Source organism: Tursiops truncatus, chromosome 4 (assembly GCF_011762595.2).
Source record: "Tursiops truncatus isolate mTurTru1 chromosome 4, mTurTru1.mat.Y, whole genome shotgun sequence".
Classification (NCBI taxonomy): Eukaryota; Metazoa; Chordata; class Mammalia; order Artiodactyla; family Delphinidae; genus Tursiops; species Tursiops truncatus.
The window spans coordinates 82,267,809-82,286,929 of NC_047037.1; the positions used below are offsets into that span (position 1 = coordinate 82,267,809).

At 41.9% G+C, this 19,121-nt stretch overlaps 1 protein-coding gene across 1 annotated transcript in view; it reads left to right on the forward strand.

Annotated features, from left to right (window-relative positions):
• LSAMP (limbic system associated membrane protein) overlaps positions 1-19,121 on the forward strand; it is a 654,959-nt gene that overhangs the window by 603,603 nt on the left and 32,235 nt on the right. The window contains exons 4-6 of the mRNA XM_033855816.2: positions 1,370-1,504; positions 10,560-10,680; positions 11,394-11,542. Of these exons, the coding sequence (XP_033711707.1) occupies positions 1,370-1,504; positions 10,560-10,680; positions 11,394-11,542 (405 nt within the window). The remainder of the gene's footprint in view (positions 1-1,369; positions 1,505-10,559; positions 10,681-11,393; positions 11,543-19,121) is intronic.

Here is a 19,121-nt window from a genome sequence, read left to right on the forward strand (position 1 = left end):
AAAAAAAAAAAAAAAAAAGGGGGCCCTAGGTTTTATTGGGAGCCTAGTTAACAGACTGAGCTGACATATTTAGGCAGTGAATTTGTCTCTGTGCTGGCTGGCTGTTACGTTGATTTGGCCATCAGGCAATTTCCAGAAAAGGAAAACAGCTTGTGGCATGCGAACAGAGCTATTAATTGGTACCATTTAGTGTAGGATGACCAGGAGCAAGTTTTCTTCATGGTGGCAGGATTGTGTTATTTAGCACCCTTCCAGCTGCTCTGTCCTAACCCCACAGCAGTGGGGTTTGTAACTTGAGGATGAGGGAAGTTGAATTTAGCTGATGTCTATAGGCCTTTCTGGCCAAGCTCTTCCCTGCTCAGTCCCCTTTCCTCTTCACTTTCTCTTTCACCTTTTTCTCCCCCGACTCTCCACCTCCATGCCTCCATTTCCTCTCTCTCTCTCTCTCTCTCTCTCTCTCTCTCTCTCTCCAGAAATAAAGTTTTTTAATCAGGGGAATTAAACAAGCCTGCCTATCTTGACATTTCTTTATGAAAATGGAGACATTTTTGTGCAACTTTCTAAAAAGGGCCTCCAGACCCCTAATCCCAAGTGGTTAAGCCAATCATATTTAGCTCCCTAGCCCTCCCACGTGACAAAATGCACCATCAGCAACACAATCTCTTGGATCTGGTCCAAGGCCTGAAAGTCTCATTGGTGATGTAGTTTGACACTGAACAAGGAAACCATAACTGTAAGACAGGGTTTCGAACATGACCTTCGTGAAGAGAACTCCACATAATCTAGGGGAGAAGAGTGACAGTTTCTCGAAGGGAAGCCACGTGTCCTAATAACAACTTTAGTTGAAAGAGTGCTTTGAAGCATGGTCTAATCGATGATTCAGCACTTCAATGACTGCCCTCCTGACCGCTCTACAACTTGCATGCCCCTCGCCGCGACTCCCACTTTGCTCTAAACCTTTAGCCAGTGACGGATGAGTGTGATGTATAAACACTCCAGCTTCTTGATTCTTGGTCAGCATAACTTTGAAGTGGGACCTGTGCTGTGCCCAGATCTCCCTGAGGGATTGAGCTGAGTCGCCATCTGTGGGATGAGACCTGATGTTGCACCCCAGCTTGGCTCCTTTCTCTGCCAGATCCCATTTTCCCACTCCCCTACCAGTTTTTCCTGAGAACATTTCCTTCCTTAATCATCTTCAAATGACTTCTTGTCTTGGAGTCTGCTTCTATAGAACCTGACCTCGGACAAAGAACATTGTCAAATTATTGAAAAGCCATGTGGTTCTATTGCTTCTCAAAAGAAAAAAAGAGGTGATCTCCTGCATATTTTAAACTTAAAAAAAAAAATCATGCAAACCTCTGTTTTACAGGAAGAGAATTTGAAGGAGAAGAAGAATATCTGGAGATCCTCGGCATCACCAGGGAGCAGTCAGGCAAATACGAGTGCAAAGCTGCCAATGAGGTCTCCTCGGCGGATGTCAAACAAGTCAAGGTCACTGTGAACTGTGAGTATGGCAGGAGCCAGCAGGTGCCACGTGCCCAGGGCCCACCTCCACCTCCAGCGAGCTCTAAAGAGCCTATATCAAAAGAACATTGCATTTCAAGCAGATGCTCCTCTAGTCAGGGATGCACATTTGTACACTGGACGTATCCAAGGGCAGGACTTGGCCCTTGAATTTGATAAATCCACTGTACCAACTCTAAATATAACCTATAATGCATTTAACAATACGCTCTGCCTTTTACTTAGACTACAGAATTAAGAAAACACGATAAGACCGCACTAGCACTTTAGGCCATCACTCTTCTAGTCTTTGTGGAGACCAAGGTCATACCACTTTGGAAAAAAACAACAACTCATAACTGCTTTAACTGGAATTTCCACCTTAATGTGTTGTTTGTCAGAAGAGAATAATTCAAGACCATATTTTATCCTCCGCTATTGAACTAATTGGCCTTGGGAACAAATTTAAGCCACTGTGGTCAGATACCATGTGTCCCCGGTGGCTACGAGGGATACCTGATAAGTTAATATTGGTTATCTATTTGTCCCAAAGTATGGGCATTAGAAAGGAAGATTTCACTAAGATACATCGGTAAGTGGGCAAACTTTGAACTTCTCAGATGAAAGGATCCTTAGATGTAGTTCAAAAGGATGGGGGGCGGGGGCGGATCCATGTGATGTGTCACCCAGCAAAGGAATAAAGAGAATTCATTTACCTTGTTCAGTGAGGAGTGACTGTCCACATCATTCAGATTCAAGTTCCAGATCACATCATTGTGGCTAGTGACAGGGATAAAAGGATGTCCTGACAGTTCTTCCTTCCCGTGTGTTTAACACAAATACACACACAAATACACACTCCACACATATACATATACTCACGTGTGCACATATAACATACAGACACACATGCACAAAGGCGCACAGACACACATGCACATACATCTTAACCCATGTTTGAAAATATGCTTTGGATGGTTGTAAGTTACTTTCCATTATTTTAAGCCTTCCATGTAGTTAAACTGTGTGCCAGTGATACTGTATAAAGTCCCTAGCAAGGTAGATATAATTGAGTCCATTTTAAAGTTTGAAACACTAGAGCCCTAGGAGGTATAATTGCCTTTCCAAAATGACACAGAAAGCAAGAGTAAGAAAAGGGATGCACACTCTAGCCTGTTTGATTCTAAAGCCCATGCTCTCAGGAGAAAGAGAAAGAGAAGTTTTCAATTCTTCGTACCTACTATGTGCAGCACTGATTAAGGGATTTACATTTGTCACTTAATCCTCACAGTAAACTCATGAGATCATCTTTAGTCTGACTTTAAAAAATTTGGAAACTGAGGCCCAAAGAGCTGAGGAAACTTGTCTTAAGTGACCCGGTCAATGCTGGACTGCACTATTTCCTGTGGTCTTGCTCCAGCCTGGCAGCCTTCTGAAACAGAAAGCGAAATCCCCTTCACACCCGACCTAGAAGAATCTAACAGATAGGATTCTGCTGTAGCATTTATGGCACTCATTTCCAAGAACAAGGGGATGCATTTGATGAGATCCGAAGTGCTTTTATCCTGAAGTGCGATTTTTTAAGTAATAGAGTTTTGAAATGCCAGTATTACTATTCTTTTCCAGTTCTGGGTGTGTTTCAAAGATACGTTAATGATCCCAGTGTTATAAAATGCTTTAGGACCTTTTTTTCACATGAAAGGCAATTTCCCTCGGTGTTTATATAAGTTTATAATTAGGTTAGTTAGCTTTTTTTTATGTACACACAGCCATGCCATCATCTACCACCTCTTCTCTGACTTCCGGAGTTAAGATTTTATTTTCTCTTAATCGACCTTCATCTTCATTAGATTTCTGAAAGTCCAATCATGGAGTACATAGAAAATATTTATGCTTCCATTGTGTGAGACATCAAAGCGGTCCGCATTGCAGATGGTTCCCAAGATCAAAGCCAGCCGCCTGGGTCCTATTATTATTAGCACAATTATTCTGACATTGCTCCTTCTTGACTGTCCCCAAAGTGTAACTTAGAACAGAAGAAAATACTGATAATTTTCAAGAAAAGCCTTTTATAAAAATGTGAGCTTTTCCTCACGATGAGTGAACCACAGAAGAATATGGACAGAGACTCAAGATTCTAAAATGACGTCATAACAAATTACATAGAAAACTCTAATGAGCTTAGTCAGACAGTCTGTCCTAACCAGCAGCATCTAGCACATACCTGACCTTGTAAAAATTGCTCAGTAAATGTTTACTGAATGAATAGGTGAAAGACTAACAGATAAACTCTGCTCTTGTAACATTTCTCCAAACTTTGCAAATTGATGTATGCCACAAATCAGGAAGCATGTTCTAAATCAATGCCCTTTGGAATCACCTTTTTATCAACACTTCATAAGCTTTGTTTCTATTATATTAAAACAACTAGCCATTGCACCTGTTGTCCTATTCAAACAATTCACCCTACTTAAATGTAGTTGTATCAAGTAGATGTAGTCTCCAAGATTAAATTATAGAACCAGGTCTGGCCAGCAAAGCTCATGCAAACTGAGAAATTTCCAGTTTGTCACTTCATATAAGCCTGCCTGCTATGAAAATGCCCCATTATTTAAGCTGATTCCTCTTCCTTTTCAAGACACAAGGTTTGGAATTAGGTCAGGGGATCAGGATGGCTAAGATAATTAATGGCTGAATAGATTATCATAATGAACAGATCCACAATACCACTAAAAAAAAAAAAAAAAAAATCCCAGTGCTGGTTATTTTCTCCTGCTAGCATCTCGTTGACTCATTTGCTGACAGATATTTGTCCCAGGGCACTGAGAAGCTAGAGCAGTAAACAAGAGAGACAGAACAGTTCTTCCTGTTTAGCTTGCAAGCTGGATTCTGCAGTCTCTCCTTTTTATTTCTCTTGGGTAATCCTTCTCCACAGTTGGTCTACAGTACTGTGCATAACCATTTGACATGAAAAATCTATTTTCTAAGTGGTAGGATGTCCTGGAGCTTACAGAAGCTAAATTATTGACCCGAAATCTCCTCAACTAAATAAGCTTAGTAAAATTTTGTACAATAGGCAGGACTTCTGTTTTCTTGTATCTTACAGGATAGTTGCTAATTTCTTTCAGATTCCAGCCCTAGGGACAAGTTTCCTTTCATTTACAGGTTCTAGGTGTAATCCCTCAATATCAGTTCTCACAGTGCATTAAAAGTAGCTACTTCTGGGTTTGTCTCATTCTAGTGCCCAGTATCCCAAGCATAATGTCTAGTGCATAGTAAGTGTTCAGTTAGTGAGGACTTAATTTTATTTGGACTCTTCTTATACTGGACACTTTTCCTATTCCTGGAGAAATTCTCCTCAAAAGCTGCCCCCAGCTCTCAAGCCTGCCCCCAAACCCCACTGACCAGCTAATATTTCTGCCTTCAGCTTTCCCACAGCTCTCTCTCCAACTAGGTTCACATTGTCACGCTTTATTACTTGTTTTCCTCTTCTCATCTCCCTTTCAACTCAGCTCTGCCCCCACCCTGGTGTCCAGAGCTAACCAACCCAACATATATGCTGGGGGACATGGGACTCTGGCATTTCTAAAGCTTGCCCTTACATTTGAGAGCCATTTATTTAGAGGAAGCAGAGGTTACCTACCATAGATTCCACAGTTGGGACTGGAGACATCTGTCGTCTCCAGATAATATTACTGTATTTTAACTGGACTTTTCAGTACTTTGATTCCAAAATCACCTTGAGGAAAATAATGGCTCAATATGGAACCAAACTGGCTACGTTCTCTAACTATTCATGACTACACCTCTCCATTCTCCATGCCAACCTTTAGTTTACTCTTACATCTTTATTGATAATATCAATAAAGACACATGCTAATGTTTATGAATCTATTATGAGATCATCAGAGGAACTATTCAATAAGAATCCAGAGTACTGCCATTTGCTAGTATAACTTTGCAATGTGTACAAGAACCATCATTTTCTGAGTATCTCCATAGTACCAAGACTCTATTAGAAATTTTGTATGATTCACCATAATCATCACACCAACAGTGGCCAACCAAGGAAAGAGGCATATGGGGCCCAGCCTGCCCCAGTAGGAGGAGTATTTACTTTATCACTAACATCGTTTGGTATGTTTGGTTTAGTATTGCTGGTACATGGTGACATTTTTTTAAAAGACAACTTTTAGTTAGGTTTATTATTGTTTTTAAATTCTCTGGATACAATGCCTTTCTTATTGCCTGTGTTCTCTGCCTCCACCCCGTGGGTCCACCATCACACACGAACCCAGGAGATAATCAAATCATCTCCGTCCAGAGGACAAAAACAAAGCTCAGAGAATGTAAGCATTCTCTGCCACAAAATCAAAGAACCTGTGAGTGGGAGAGTTGAAACTCTGTCCAGGTCTAATCCCAAAGCCCTCTTTCCTTCCAAGATACCATGTGAGTAATAGTAATAAAAATAATAAATGTAATCACTTCAGGTGTTAAATGTGCTCTGATATATGAGATTTCATTTGATCTTTATATCAAACCTGTGAGACAGGTAGGCAAGGCCTTATCACCTACATTCAAAGGTGAGGGACTTCAAGAAGTTAACACGTCACCTTCAAGAGGTGACAACGTAAGTGGCACAGGCAAAAACTGAGCCCACATCTCCTGATTTCTAATATGGGCTCATGTCCACTGTGCCAGTGCACCTTGTGCCATCTTGGGTACCTTTTAATAGCAGAACTACGTAACATTTGCCTTTTAAACTACCAGCATACTCCCCTAAACGTTGTTTTCCCTTATTAGGAATTAATTTCTCTCTAAAGGAACTCACTCAAATGGAAACACAGGGAGATTCAGAGCATGGGCTTCAGAACATGGGTTCCAATATAGACTCCGTCAAATGCTGGCTGTGTGAATTTGCACAATTTACTAACCCTCTGCAAATCTGTCTTCTCATTCATAATATGGGGTTAATAATCCTTGTTTCCTAGGGTTACCATTTGGATGAAAAGAATAAATAAAGCCTAGTAGAGTGCTGACACATGGTAAATGTCTATATATTGAATCTTTTATTAAGAATTTTTTCCTTTATACTATTATTCCAAACATTAGGAAGATTAAATGAATGATACTCTGTTTGCTAGGCCACTGTCATTGTTATCCTATTCATTCTAATTGAAAGAGTCTTATTATTGGTGATATAAGAAGAAAGCCCTTAATATTTTCAGAACCCAGAATTTTGAAGTAATAAGAACTGGGAGAGTCCTCTGACAATTGTAAGCTATTGCAAAGTCACGTAAAGAATAACAATGGACCTCTGTATAGCATTTTTATTAAGCCACATTTTAATTATAACCATATTCTGAGCAAGGACATCTATTATTTTAACTCGACTAGGCATGCCACAATATGATTTATAATAACTTTTCTTAGCCTCACCTATGCAGAATTCATTACAAATGAATTTTGAAATGTTCATTCCAATAAGCTGTGGGACAGACCTGCACCACTGTGTCATTTGAGAAATACTGGAAATAATGAACGCTTCATACATTTATCATTATCTGTGACTATACCTTGGTACAAGAAACTTCCCAGATTTTCAAGGAAAGGAGCAAGTGTTTGGTCTTTGTAATTGACCAGTGTCATCCTGCCCCAAGATCAATGCGTTTGAAAGTGTTCAACCCTAGCTCACTGTCATCCTTCCCATGCTGTCATCTCTGAGGCGCTAATAAATAGTACTACTTAGTTATTCAGGTTCTGAACAAAATGAGAAATAAGTAAAGGAGACATACACGAGGCCCAGTTGCCCCCATTGTTAGAGATCAAGATGGTTAGAGGTAGCAGCTTAGTGTGGCCAACCTACCTTCCCAATCATGGCAGCCCTGGACGGAGACAGGCCTGCCCACATGAGAGCAGGAAGGAAAGAGCCCACGTAAGACATCAGTGTGGAGAAGCAGAGGAGAACCTCTGCTCCCTGACAGAAGTTTGGTCCCAGCAGGAAGAAAGGGGAGAGGTGGAGCAAACAAACCGAGTTTGCTCTTCCCTAATTTTTCAGTTAGAAAAATCACCCCCTGGGTTCCAGAGCAAGGAGGTTTAATAAATAAGCTCCCACCACATAGAAGGAAGCATCTAGAGTGAGGAAGGACTCACCCATAAAACTGTACAGCTGGGACTTGTGTTCCTGGTCCCATGGCGGAAGGGCTAGAAGACCGCCACCATGGATTATTATGTTGAAGTGCCCCAACTATGAGCCCCAGAGGTAGAGGTGATGGAAAATGTGGAGTCTGGCCCAGATTGGACCTGGTTTAGAAAAGTGGTGGTTATCATTAAGGATTTGTCAGTCTGAAGCATGCGGCTCCAGAAACTCACAAACACTGTTTAAAATTCATTTTACAAATTGAACAAACCAATTGAATCACAAGCAAGATCGTCACTCTGGCCAACGTGCTACAGATGGTAGAGTCATTGGCAGTTTAAGAGCCTAGCCTAATACAGTGAAGAGGTGAAGACGGGAAACGAACATTTATTCAGTGGATGGCATCACTTAGGTGCCCACGCTGGAAACATGGGTGTGATCCTTGACACTCCTCCTTCTTTCCCTCACTGTTCACATCTAATCTTGTCGATTCTGAGGCTCATATCTCTCAATCTCAAATCTATTCATTCCCTTCCAGCCCCTTTATCAAAGACCTAGTGCAGGCTATCTCTGGGTTCCTTCAGCAGTCTCCAAATGGACCTCCCTGACTCTGGTTCCAGCATTTTATAGATGAGGAAATTGAGACACTGTGACTCTAGACGAAGTACTAGCTCTCTAATGATGAATGATAGTGAAGGACATAGACTGGATTTGAGCTCAGGTCTATCAAACTTTAAATCCAAGTTCTTAACCTCTACTCCATACCCCATCTCTATACAAATAGCTCCCCCATCCACACCACTACCACTAATCATTGCATTAACCATTGAACTAATGTGCTCTAATGATCTATATAACCAATCATAGAATGAAAGGATTTAAAATGGAAACTTGGTGATCATTTTAAGCTAACTTCTTCTTTTAAAGGATGAGAAAGAAAAAGCTCAAACTGGTACAGACACTTGTCCAGGCCACAATTCTGGTTAATAGTCAAAATCAGACCTATGGTGTGCTGTTTCTGACTTCTAGTCCTGACTCCCAACCCATGTATTAGATAAATGAGTTACAATTTTGAATTTAGCAATTTAAGGGTTAAGGGCTAAAGGAGTTATGGGTATAAAAATACACTTGGGTCCTAATGCTACCAACTGCCCATTTGTGAAGAATGGGCCATTTTGACTAGAATTGGTTTGGTGTGGGGGTTTTTTGCGGGGGGTGGCCACGCCGTGAGGCATGCGGGATCTTACTTCCCTGACCAGGGAATGAACCCGTGCCCCCTGCAGTGGAAGCACAGAGTCTTACCCACTGGACTGCCAGGGAAGTCCCCTAGAATTGGTATTTTTTAAGTTGGAAGGGATGCTATATAGATCGTTAATGTGTGGTGCCTTCATTTTACAGATAATAAAACCAAGGCTCAGAAAGATAAAGTGTGTGATGGGAAGCCCACACAACCAAACAGAACCTAAATTCCAGCGCTCCTAGTTTCCAGTCGAGGGTTCTTTCCACTCATCTTGTTGCCTTTTTCCGTCTAAACAAATATGAGCAGCTAAGTCTAAAGCAGAACAGCCACCCACTCTGGCTCATGTTTACACACGGGCTGGTGGTGGTATCCAAATGTACCCTAACTCCCCTCCTCTGGGACAGTGATTTAAAGATGTCCAAGCTGATGTGAAAATTAAATGGGGGAGAAAATTGCAGACGAACCTGATGACGCTTTAGTACATCCTTTTTAACTAGGAGGATCCAGGTCTTCTACAGGTAGAAAACTTGGAAAATAGCTTTTGAATATGAAGACAAAAACCCAAAAATAAGTGAGCTGAACCAGGTGCTGAAGAGCCGAGATGTCAATGAATTTCGTATATTAGAGTTCACTTCACTAATTTACCTAAATAAGCTTTTTCCTTTATAAAATATAAACAGATGGTTTGGGTCTATTGTGTCCATGTACACACAGCCAAGTTGCTGTTTTCTGGCAAATAACCTTTGGACAGAAGTCTTTTTCTCCTTGAGGGGCCATAACCTGCACAGACACAGCATCATCAAGCCCAAAGCTCAAGTTTACCATCGTCGCTCAGTCCTGTGGACCTGTAAACACTTGTTCCACTTTCCATGGGATTGTTTGAAAGAATCATGGCAAATTAGAATGTGTTTCTGAGCTCATTTCAAGCCCATTACAGTTTTATAGACTCAGTCCTAAGCAGAAAAAAAATCAAGTGCACAACGACCAGAGAGAGCAGAAGACTGGTACCCCAGGAAGGTGTTTATGCACCACGATAGACTTCAAACTGCACCCTCACACATAAAAGCAAAATTGACCTGGGTCATAGCAGTAAGGGAGCACAGAGGAGGGAAAAAAGTATAGCAATCATCTGACATTAGTTTGTTTTCCTGGATTGCTGCAACAATATCAGGCTAAGCCTGGCTGAGAGGACTGTGGTGCTCTATTATTTTCATCAGCTTTCTTACTGCCATCTCCAAAGGTAACAATAATAATGATAACGATGATGGTGAAAAAGAAAAGTGCTCAAATTATACACTTAAAATCCCAAGTCCTTTAGTATTACCACTCAATTTATGAAAAGCAATAAAACTATGCAAGCATTATAACCTATGATTGGAATAACGAATGGTCTCTTGGAAGAGGGAAAAAGATATCCTAGGTTTCATTTCCATAAAGCCCCGTTAAGTGTCCCATTTAAGTAAACCAAGTCTACAGTTTCATGAATCTCTTATTTCTATTTAGTTTTCTAGTGATCCGTGCCATTCAGTGGATCACATAATTCTTGTACATGGAGCTTTAAGACCATTCCTGTCCTGCCTCTCTGCAATCAGATTGTCCTTCCTCATTCCTTCTTGTGTGGAAATTCTGGAGCACCGTCCAAAGTTCATGTAAACTGTGTATCTGTCCTTCCTACAGATCCTCCCACTATCACGGAATCCAAGAGCAACGAAGCCACCACCGGGCGGAAAGCTTCTCTCAAATGTGAGGCCTCGGCAGTGCCTGCACCTGACTTTGAGTGGTACCGGGACGACACCAGGTATGTGCCAAACCTGCTGCACCTCCACTGCTCCGCCAGGTCTCCCCTGCTCAGCAAGGGAAACCAGAAGCCCTAATGACAAAGCCAAGTCCGGCTGTAATTAGGTAGGCCTATCCGATTAGACTCTTTATTTTCCAAGGTTTTTTACCAAGTGCTTTGGGGCTGTAGCTCTTTTTGTTCTTGTTCTGCGGTACGCGGGCCTTTCACTGGTGTGGCCTCTCCCGTTGCGGGGCACAGACTCCGGACACGCAGCCTCAGCGGCCATGGCTTACGGGCCCAGCTGCTCCGCGGCATGTGGGATCCTCCCGGACCGGGGCGCGAACCCGTGTCCTCTGCATCGGCAGGCAGACTCTCAACCACTGCGCCAACAGGGAAGCCCTGGGGCTGTCGCTCTTAAACTGAACCCCAAAGTACTCAGGTTATGTACATAGGGTGAGGCAGGTGGTTCGGGGGTAGTGTCCACCTGCGTGTCTTTCTCTCCTAGAGCAGAAACCAAAGCCTGATGAAACTCACCCATTCCCGAGTCTTCTCCATCAATGGACTTTGATTCTGATACTACGGGATTGCATGATTAAAATGAGGAATTGAGCAGTAACAACAAGCTCTGCCTACTTCCTTTCTCTCCTTTTTCGCCAATATAATGATGAAAAAGAAATTACTATACCAAGTCTTCATCAGTGTTTCTCTTTACTCTGCTGTCTTTGAACCCTTAGGATAAACAATGCCAATGGCCTTGAGATTAAGAGCACGGAGGGCCAGTCCTCCCTGACGGTGACCAACGTCACTGAAGAGCACTATGGCAACTACACCTGCGTCGCTGCCAACAATCTGGGGGTCACCAACGCCAGCCTCGTACTTTTCAGTAAGTATGCCAAAGCGGGGAGCTGCCTGGGAGACCAAGTCGACGGAGTTCTCCTGTGGAAAACTCGAAAATCATTCCCATATCTTTTAAAGGTAAACTTAAACAAAAATCAGTGTATAGCCACCGAAACAAAAACACAGGTTCACAATCCCTCTGCGTAAAATGAGATTTACAAGTGAATACCTCTCCTCTCTATTCCCTGGTGTGCTTTTGATAACTGCCTTGTTTTTTTGTTTGTTTTCTTAGTTTAGTTGTTTTTTTTTCTTTTTTTCCTGGTTGATTAAACTGTAAGACTATTCAGAGAACAAACATCTCTTTGGGGATGGTCTCTTTAAGGAGCAGAGATGGTGTAAGATCATGGAAAGTGGATGACACTTAAAGAATGGCAGTGATGGGAGTGATTGAGGGAGAAATATTCAGTGAGGATGGATAAGGTGCTGGGAGAAGGGAGAGGCTGTAAAAAGAAAGTGTATTTTTAACAACACAAGAGGAAGAGTGGAATGAATGATTAAAACATAATCTAAAATCTAAGGGAGGAAAAACGTTGCAGAAAGGTTTCCATATGACAGCAGGAAACATTACTTGTCTGATATATTTTTGGAAGAGAGATGGGATGGTGAGAGAGAGGACCCAAGCTGCTTCTGCTGAAGACCAAAGAAGGTCCTCAAGGCAGACTAAGGAAGGACAAGTGATTTTAAATTATTGGTATTAATAAGAAAGCCCACCTTAGAGCCTTTCCCTTGAGCGGCATGTTGTAGTCAGATACCTGACCCCCTACCTTGTTGGTCCGGCAGCTATGAGCACAGAGTCAAATGCCTCCTGAGAAACAGAGGTACGATGGGTGAGATCAGGGGAAATGATGACACTTAGAATAGGAAAATGTTTATCAGAATAAGTAAAACAAACAAAAGTGATAGCATGTGCTGGGGTAGACAGTTCATTCGGACTAAAAGAGAAAGTCCAACAAATTTATTATTTTGAAATAATAAGCCACTAGGAATTTGTTTTTTGTTGTTGTTGTTGTTGTTTTTCTGCACAGGCTGAATTGGAAAATTGAGAAATACTATGACCAGGATAAATGTCTCCATCTTGCTTTTTTCAGTTTAGATGAGCCTTCAAGAGAAAAGTTTGTAGGAGAAAAATCAATTTAAGTGATAGTTCCCTCAAAACGTAGTATTAGAGCCGTTTTACAACTGCTCAAGATCCAATCCACTTATTTAAAAAAAACACCACAAACTATTCTAAATTCGGCCTTCAGTTTCTCATTCATAACTCCCGTTGACTTCAGTCTGTACGTGTGATGGGATACAGCTATGCCACAAATGCTGCATCATTATGAAGTTTAAAATCCATATCCCTGTTGACTTGTCTCCAAAGACCAAACATCAGTGCTCTTTACTTAAGCTAGAGACATCGATATCTCAGAACACTTGACAAGATATTTATTAAGAAATGTACTTACCTGTTTCGTTCTTGACGTTAGGGATTCCATACATAGGGGGGAAAAGAGCCTCAACTATGAATTTGAGATTCCGACAAATCTAAGGTGAGCTGATTAAGCAGAACAACATACACTTAACAAGAGGTTTTGTAGGGATTGGAAAAGAGAAAATGGGATAATTGGATTAGTTAGAGAAAGTGAGCAACTATAAATTTGCATGAAAGTATGCAAATTTTCTTCTCTTGTTATCCCACCCAGAAAAAGGACTGTGCTAATGATATTTTTCAAATAATAAATACAATGATACCCATAGACTGAGAGAGAGGATGGGGAAGAAGGATAGAAGGATGGAGTAGGCTCTATGATAGCCTATTTTTCACAGGTGTGAAAGGAAGAAAGAGACAGAGAGAGAGAGAAAGGGAGGAAGAGGGGGAAAGGAAACATTTGAGGAAGAGAAGAAGAGCATGGACTAGGTCAAAAATAATAGAGATACTGCTGGTCTGCTGGTGGTGATGAAAGGTGATCTCAAGCCCTGAAATACCATGGTCCTGTTCACAAAAGTCCACTTCAAGTACGCAACCCAGTAAGACTAAGAAATGTCAAGAATCTTATAGAACTTCTGTTTGTAAACTAAGAATCAAGAAATTGGGCAAGTATATTATGGTCATATTGCCCTTGATGATTTCATAGAAGTTACCCTCATTATACCTCTGAGAAGAGTACAGGGCCGTGATTAATGATGTGCTACTTCGGTGGGCCCTCTTCGAGGCAGCCCGCACTGGCACCAGCTCTGCACACCGCCGCAGGCAGAGGAGAGGAAGCACATGCCTCAGCGTTCGGCTTAGAATTGATTTCCCACCTGACGGGAAAGTTAGGAGGCGTAATACCTACAGAAGAATAGAATGCAAAAGGTCACTGGGCTTTGAGGGGAAAAGAAGCTATTAAAATTGTCAAACATTAGTGAATCTACTGTCATCCTGTTTCTTTGACATTTTAAGGAGGAAGCTCTGCTCCTTGTGTAACAGGAATGGCAATTCCACCGCAACTGCCTTGCCACCATGAATTGGGTTTGGGAGATGTGGAGTTACAGCCTTCATAGCTGGATCTTTAAGAATAAGGCTCTGTGGTAACCAATTTACACAGCTAAAAGGTTGGGAGGAGAGCACACACAAGGGAGAGGAAGAGAAAGAAATGAAGAAAAAGAAAGTACGTGTGTGAACAGATTGCCCATCACTTAGATTCAAAGTAGATGGGTTTATTGGGAAGAAGGAAGACACTGCTGGTGGCGGTACTTTTCCACAGAACAGGGTCAGGAGGGGAGAGATGCTTGGGAGGGGCGGCCATGGCCAGCACCCGTGACAGAGAGCATTATGTGGGCAGCGGGATGCTCTGCTGACCCAGCCGGTCCAAAGCAGACGAGCCAGCTGGTGAGCTGCTGCCAGCCAGAGGCAGCAGCAGGTAGAAACCCAGAGCCGGAGCCCCTGAAGAGTTCATGATTATCCATCTTCACTGGTGCATCAGCACATTTTCCATGTCCACCGCCGTGACGTGCTGACTTTGTACAGTGTCAGTTTGCGGTCACTGATACATCTTGTCCTCCATCACATACATACATATGCTTCTTCACTCTCTATTCAAATATTATCTTCAAAGGGGTCAAAATGGGGGCTTCCCTGGTGGCGCAGTGGTTGGGAGTCTGCCTGCCGATGCAGGGGACACGGGTTCGTGCCCCGGTCCGGGAAGATCCCACATGCCGCGGAGCGGCTGGGCCCGTGAGCCGTGGCCGCTGAGCCTGCGCGTCCGGAGCCTGTGCTCTGCAACGGGAGAAGCCACAACAGTGAGAGGCCCGCGTACCGCAAAAAAAAAAGTGTCAAAATAATTGAACGAGAGTGCAAGAATACCTTGTATTCATAGTCATTTTTCCTAAGCCAGTGGAAGCATTCCTTTCTCATTTGTCTTGTCCTCCACACATCCTAGTATTCTGTTTATTAAGGATCCATTCCCTTAGCCTATATATCCAAGTAATGCCTTTTATATCTTTTTTCCGTCCTTGGCAAAGTGTTACATTATATCGTTTCTCTGTACACATTAATCCATGGTACAATGTATACAGTCAAGGATTCCGCTCCTTAGTTTTTGTAAGATGTGGGAACATGTATCACGTGGGTGAAGACTTGGACTTCTGCGTTGTCAGCATGTGTAACGTAACAGAGTCCGTGTATCCACACTGGTGACAGCAAAGCAGCCGCAAAGGAAACCTTATCTTGTTTTATTGCTTGCACTGAGTTATTTTTAAAGCAACAGGTAGGGAGGAAGAGTAAGGGAGATGATTTTAACGCCATCACTTCTTATCAAGTGAGTATGTACAAGGTACTCTGCACATGTGCCGAACACTTAACATACGTGATCTCATTTAATCATCAGGACAGCCTTATTAGGCACTCGTATTTCTCCATTATACAAAGAGGTTAAGTAACTAGTGCAACTAAGTAAGGCTGCTGGGATTTAAATTCGGGTAATCTCCTTCCAGAGTCCAGGCTGTAAACCAACACGTTATCTAGATTTGTATATGTAGGGAAAATGTTAGGACATGTATCTTTGGTAGTTTGGAGGTGAAAAGACATCTAACTTCTTTCTCCTTTTTTCACTTACTGATATTTTTCACTGACTAAATATTGTTATATTCCTTCCCACCGAGGGGCACTACTTCCACCACCTCCCACTTCCATTTCCATTAACCCTCACCAGCCTGAGTCCACTAGATTAGTGAGACCGTTGGTTCATCTTTGGCACATTGAGATTTTGAGCAGAGTCCAGCCTACTGCTCAGCTTTTGACCCTAGGCATGTCAAGAGAAGGCATTCGTGGGCTTCCCTGGTGGCGCAGTGGTTGAGAGTCCGCCTGCCGATGCAGGGGACACGGGTTCATGCCCTGGTCTGGGAAGATCCCACATGCCGCGGAGCGGCTAGGCCCGTGAGCCATGGCCGTTGAGCCTGTGCGTCCGGAGCCTGTGCTCCGCAACGGGAGAGGCCACAACAGTGAGAGGCCCACATACTGGAAAAAAAAAAAAGAAGGCATTCGTCATGTTAAAGGACAGTCCTACTGATCAGTTACCTTCTACTTTAGAGAAATGTGTGGATCGGTAAGGTATTTTGAGGCTACTATTTTGAGTACCAAAGAATAAAAATACAAAGAAATCTGCACTGAGCCATACCACATCTGTGTGTAGGAGGTTTTAAAATTTTCTTTTTAATTTTGAAAGATCATTGACCTGTAAACCTAACTTGATTACATTTTAAGAGCAACCTAAGCAACCCAGCACTGGAGACAGCCCTTAAAATCAGGGCCTCCCTGCTTCTTCAGAAGTCATTTTAAGTGATTACCTTTGAGGCCCAGCACTTAAATATACACCACGTGATGATGCTGGTTAAGACTTGGCAAAGCCTCAACCAGCTACTACTGGATGCCGTGTAATAAAGCAGTTCGAGCAGGTATTTGAACACTATCTATATGTAGTTTGAAAGCCCTCCTTATGAGGGCTGTCTGTGGATGCAGTAGGAAATAGATGGGCACCAGAACTAGTTTTAGATTTAAGAGTAGGCATTGAATACACCTACTTCCAGAGAGACCATTGACCATATCCAATACCCACTGGAAAATAAAAGAAAATCATATCTGAGTTAATAAATTACCTCTCTCTGTACACCCCACTCTCAACCCCAGCTTTTGTCATTTAGGTGCTTTTAATTCAGAGGGGTTTCTTTCAAAGTGTTAACTCCAGTTTAACTGTTTTTTATGGTGTCCGAGCAGAATCAGCCAATAACACCCTCCACCCCATTTAGCAGATAAGAAACCAAAGCTCAGACTTACCAAGAGCCACAGCAGATCGTATTGGGGTAAACCTTGCATTCCGTTCTTAAAACCTCCCAATCAATCGATAAGCTGTGTTGACCTCCTCAAATACTAGCAGGAAAAAGACAGAGCACATAGCACCAAGGTTCCTGCTCTCCCCTACGTTTAAATGTTAAAAGTCGGAGATTTCTTTTTCACTTTAAGTGGTATTTACTTCACTTTACACTCTTACAGGAGCCCATAAACCCTGGCATAAACTACAAAATACAGCAAAATGATGGTGGAAGAATAAGGATAAAAAGCTAGGATGGGGAAGCATCTAAGAAATGATAAGCCAGTAGGATGAAATTAAGAGAACGAGAATAACTAATGGGGTGTGATGGGGCTAAGATGATGATAACAGGGTGGGAAATCATTGAAGAGGCAATGAGAGGGGGGTGGATGAGATGTTTAACAATATAAATGGTCTTGTCGAAATGAGGGCAGAGTGCATTTACCCAGCTGTGAACAGTGTGATGAGAAAATATTAAGCTGAATCGTTTAAACAGTCTGAATAATAATTGTAATAAGAATAAAATAAGATAGATATAGTATAATATGGGACAGTGGTCTCCAACTGCTCTATAAATGCTGAAAGCAGTTTAGCTATTTATTTTCAAAGCTGGAAACTTAATACCAAATAACCAGTTGGAGGTTTAAAACATTTTTCTCCTTGACACTTGTGTAACTAAGACACAATTTTTCACTGTGCTGTTATTGACTTGTTCCATCTTAATGCACTTAGGAAACTTTGGCATTTAAGCCACACCTTTCATCCAAGAAAGGAAAGCTCACTCTTCAAGGAGACTGGGTTTTCTTAGTGTCCAGATGTACTGAGTGCCCAAATTCCAGGCAAAATCTACTCTTCTAAGCTTATGACACAAGATGGCAGGCAGATCAGATTTGAATGTACACATATGCTTTACTTTTTATGGTTTTGATTTTTGTTGATTTTCATTTATCACTGGTCTTTATCTAACCAAGCTGCTAGGAGGAATGTAGAAAAGTATTATGATTACATTACATTATAGGGTTTGGGGGTAGCAAGTAATACATCCTATCCCTAATGCAACATTCTATCTTTCTGAAAGAGCCCCGGAGGAGGATTTAGAGTTAAACCTGGGTTTTGATGAGACAAGTAGAGGATACCTTAAAGCCTGAACTCTTTCAGCACGTTCAATTTATGGTCAGTAGCTTGGGGATGGGACTGCGAGCGAGTCATAAGCTGAGACTCCAGCGTTTAAAAGAAAAGCACGTCTTACTGCTGAACAGGATGTGTCATCAAGCAAATCTGACTGGTGATCAAACTTAAGATGAAATTGTATTATCACAGGGGGGTGGGATGAAGGAAAAGACTAAAAATCAGATTTTGTCATGCCAAGAAGCTTAGTGTCTTTGCATTACTCTTGCACTGATATCAGTAATGTGGAAGGAAAAATCTGAGGGAAAAATTGAATTAGTATTTACCAAAATAAATTTTCTAGATGCTTGGCTAAAGCTGATATGAACTGTAGGGCTTAAAGGGAGGAAAGGAGTCTTTAGTTACCACAGGGTCATCTGTCAAAAGTTAAAGAGCCCAGAACCAGGGCCAAGATGCATGACCTGAATTTGATCACTACTCATTGAAATACCCTCAATACCAACACCCCCCAAAATCTGTAATCTTGGTGGATTTTCCAGAGGAGGGCAGGATCCTGTTTGCAGGGTTACCACAATAAGGTGTTATCCCCTATTCTAGCTAATTTTTTTTAAAGACTTTGGATGTTAAAGTTTACTAATAGCTCTCTGATAATTTAGTGTTGGCAGGAAGGACAGACAAATGCTTTACAGGAGATATGATCCCGTAGACATGAAAATTCATCTGTTTTATAATTGTGAAGCTAAACATGAGTAAGATATATCTATATCTATCTATATCAATTCTCCATGATGCTTACTATTTTTTCCCCTTTAGAGCGTGTTTTACCCACAATCCCCCACCCCATTCAAGGTCAGTATGATTTTTATCGTTGTAGTTCTGTTGCTGGGTCATTCTCCATCACCTATAATGTGCAAAACACAAAAAGGGGGAAGCACCTTGACAAAATTCGCATACAAAAGGAATCATTTTTTTCTTTAAACCTTCAAAAAAAAGGTCAATCGATTGCCCTCACACTAGTTGAAAGGCAGGTAACTGGTCTGTCTGTACCCGACCTAACTTCAAGTTGGTCGCTAACTGAGGAGACAGCGCTAAACTCAGACAGCAATT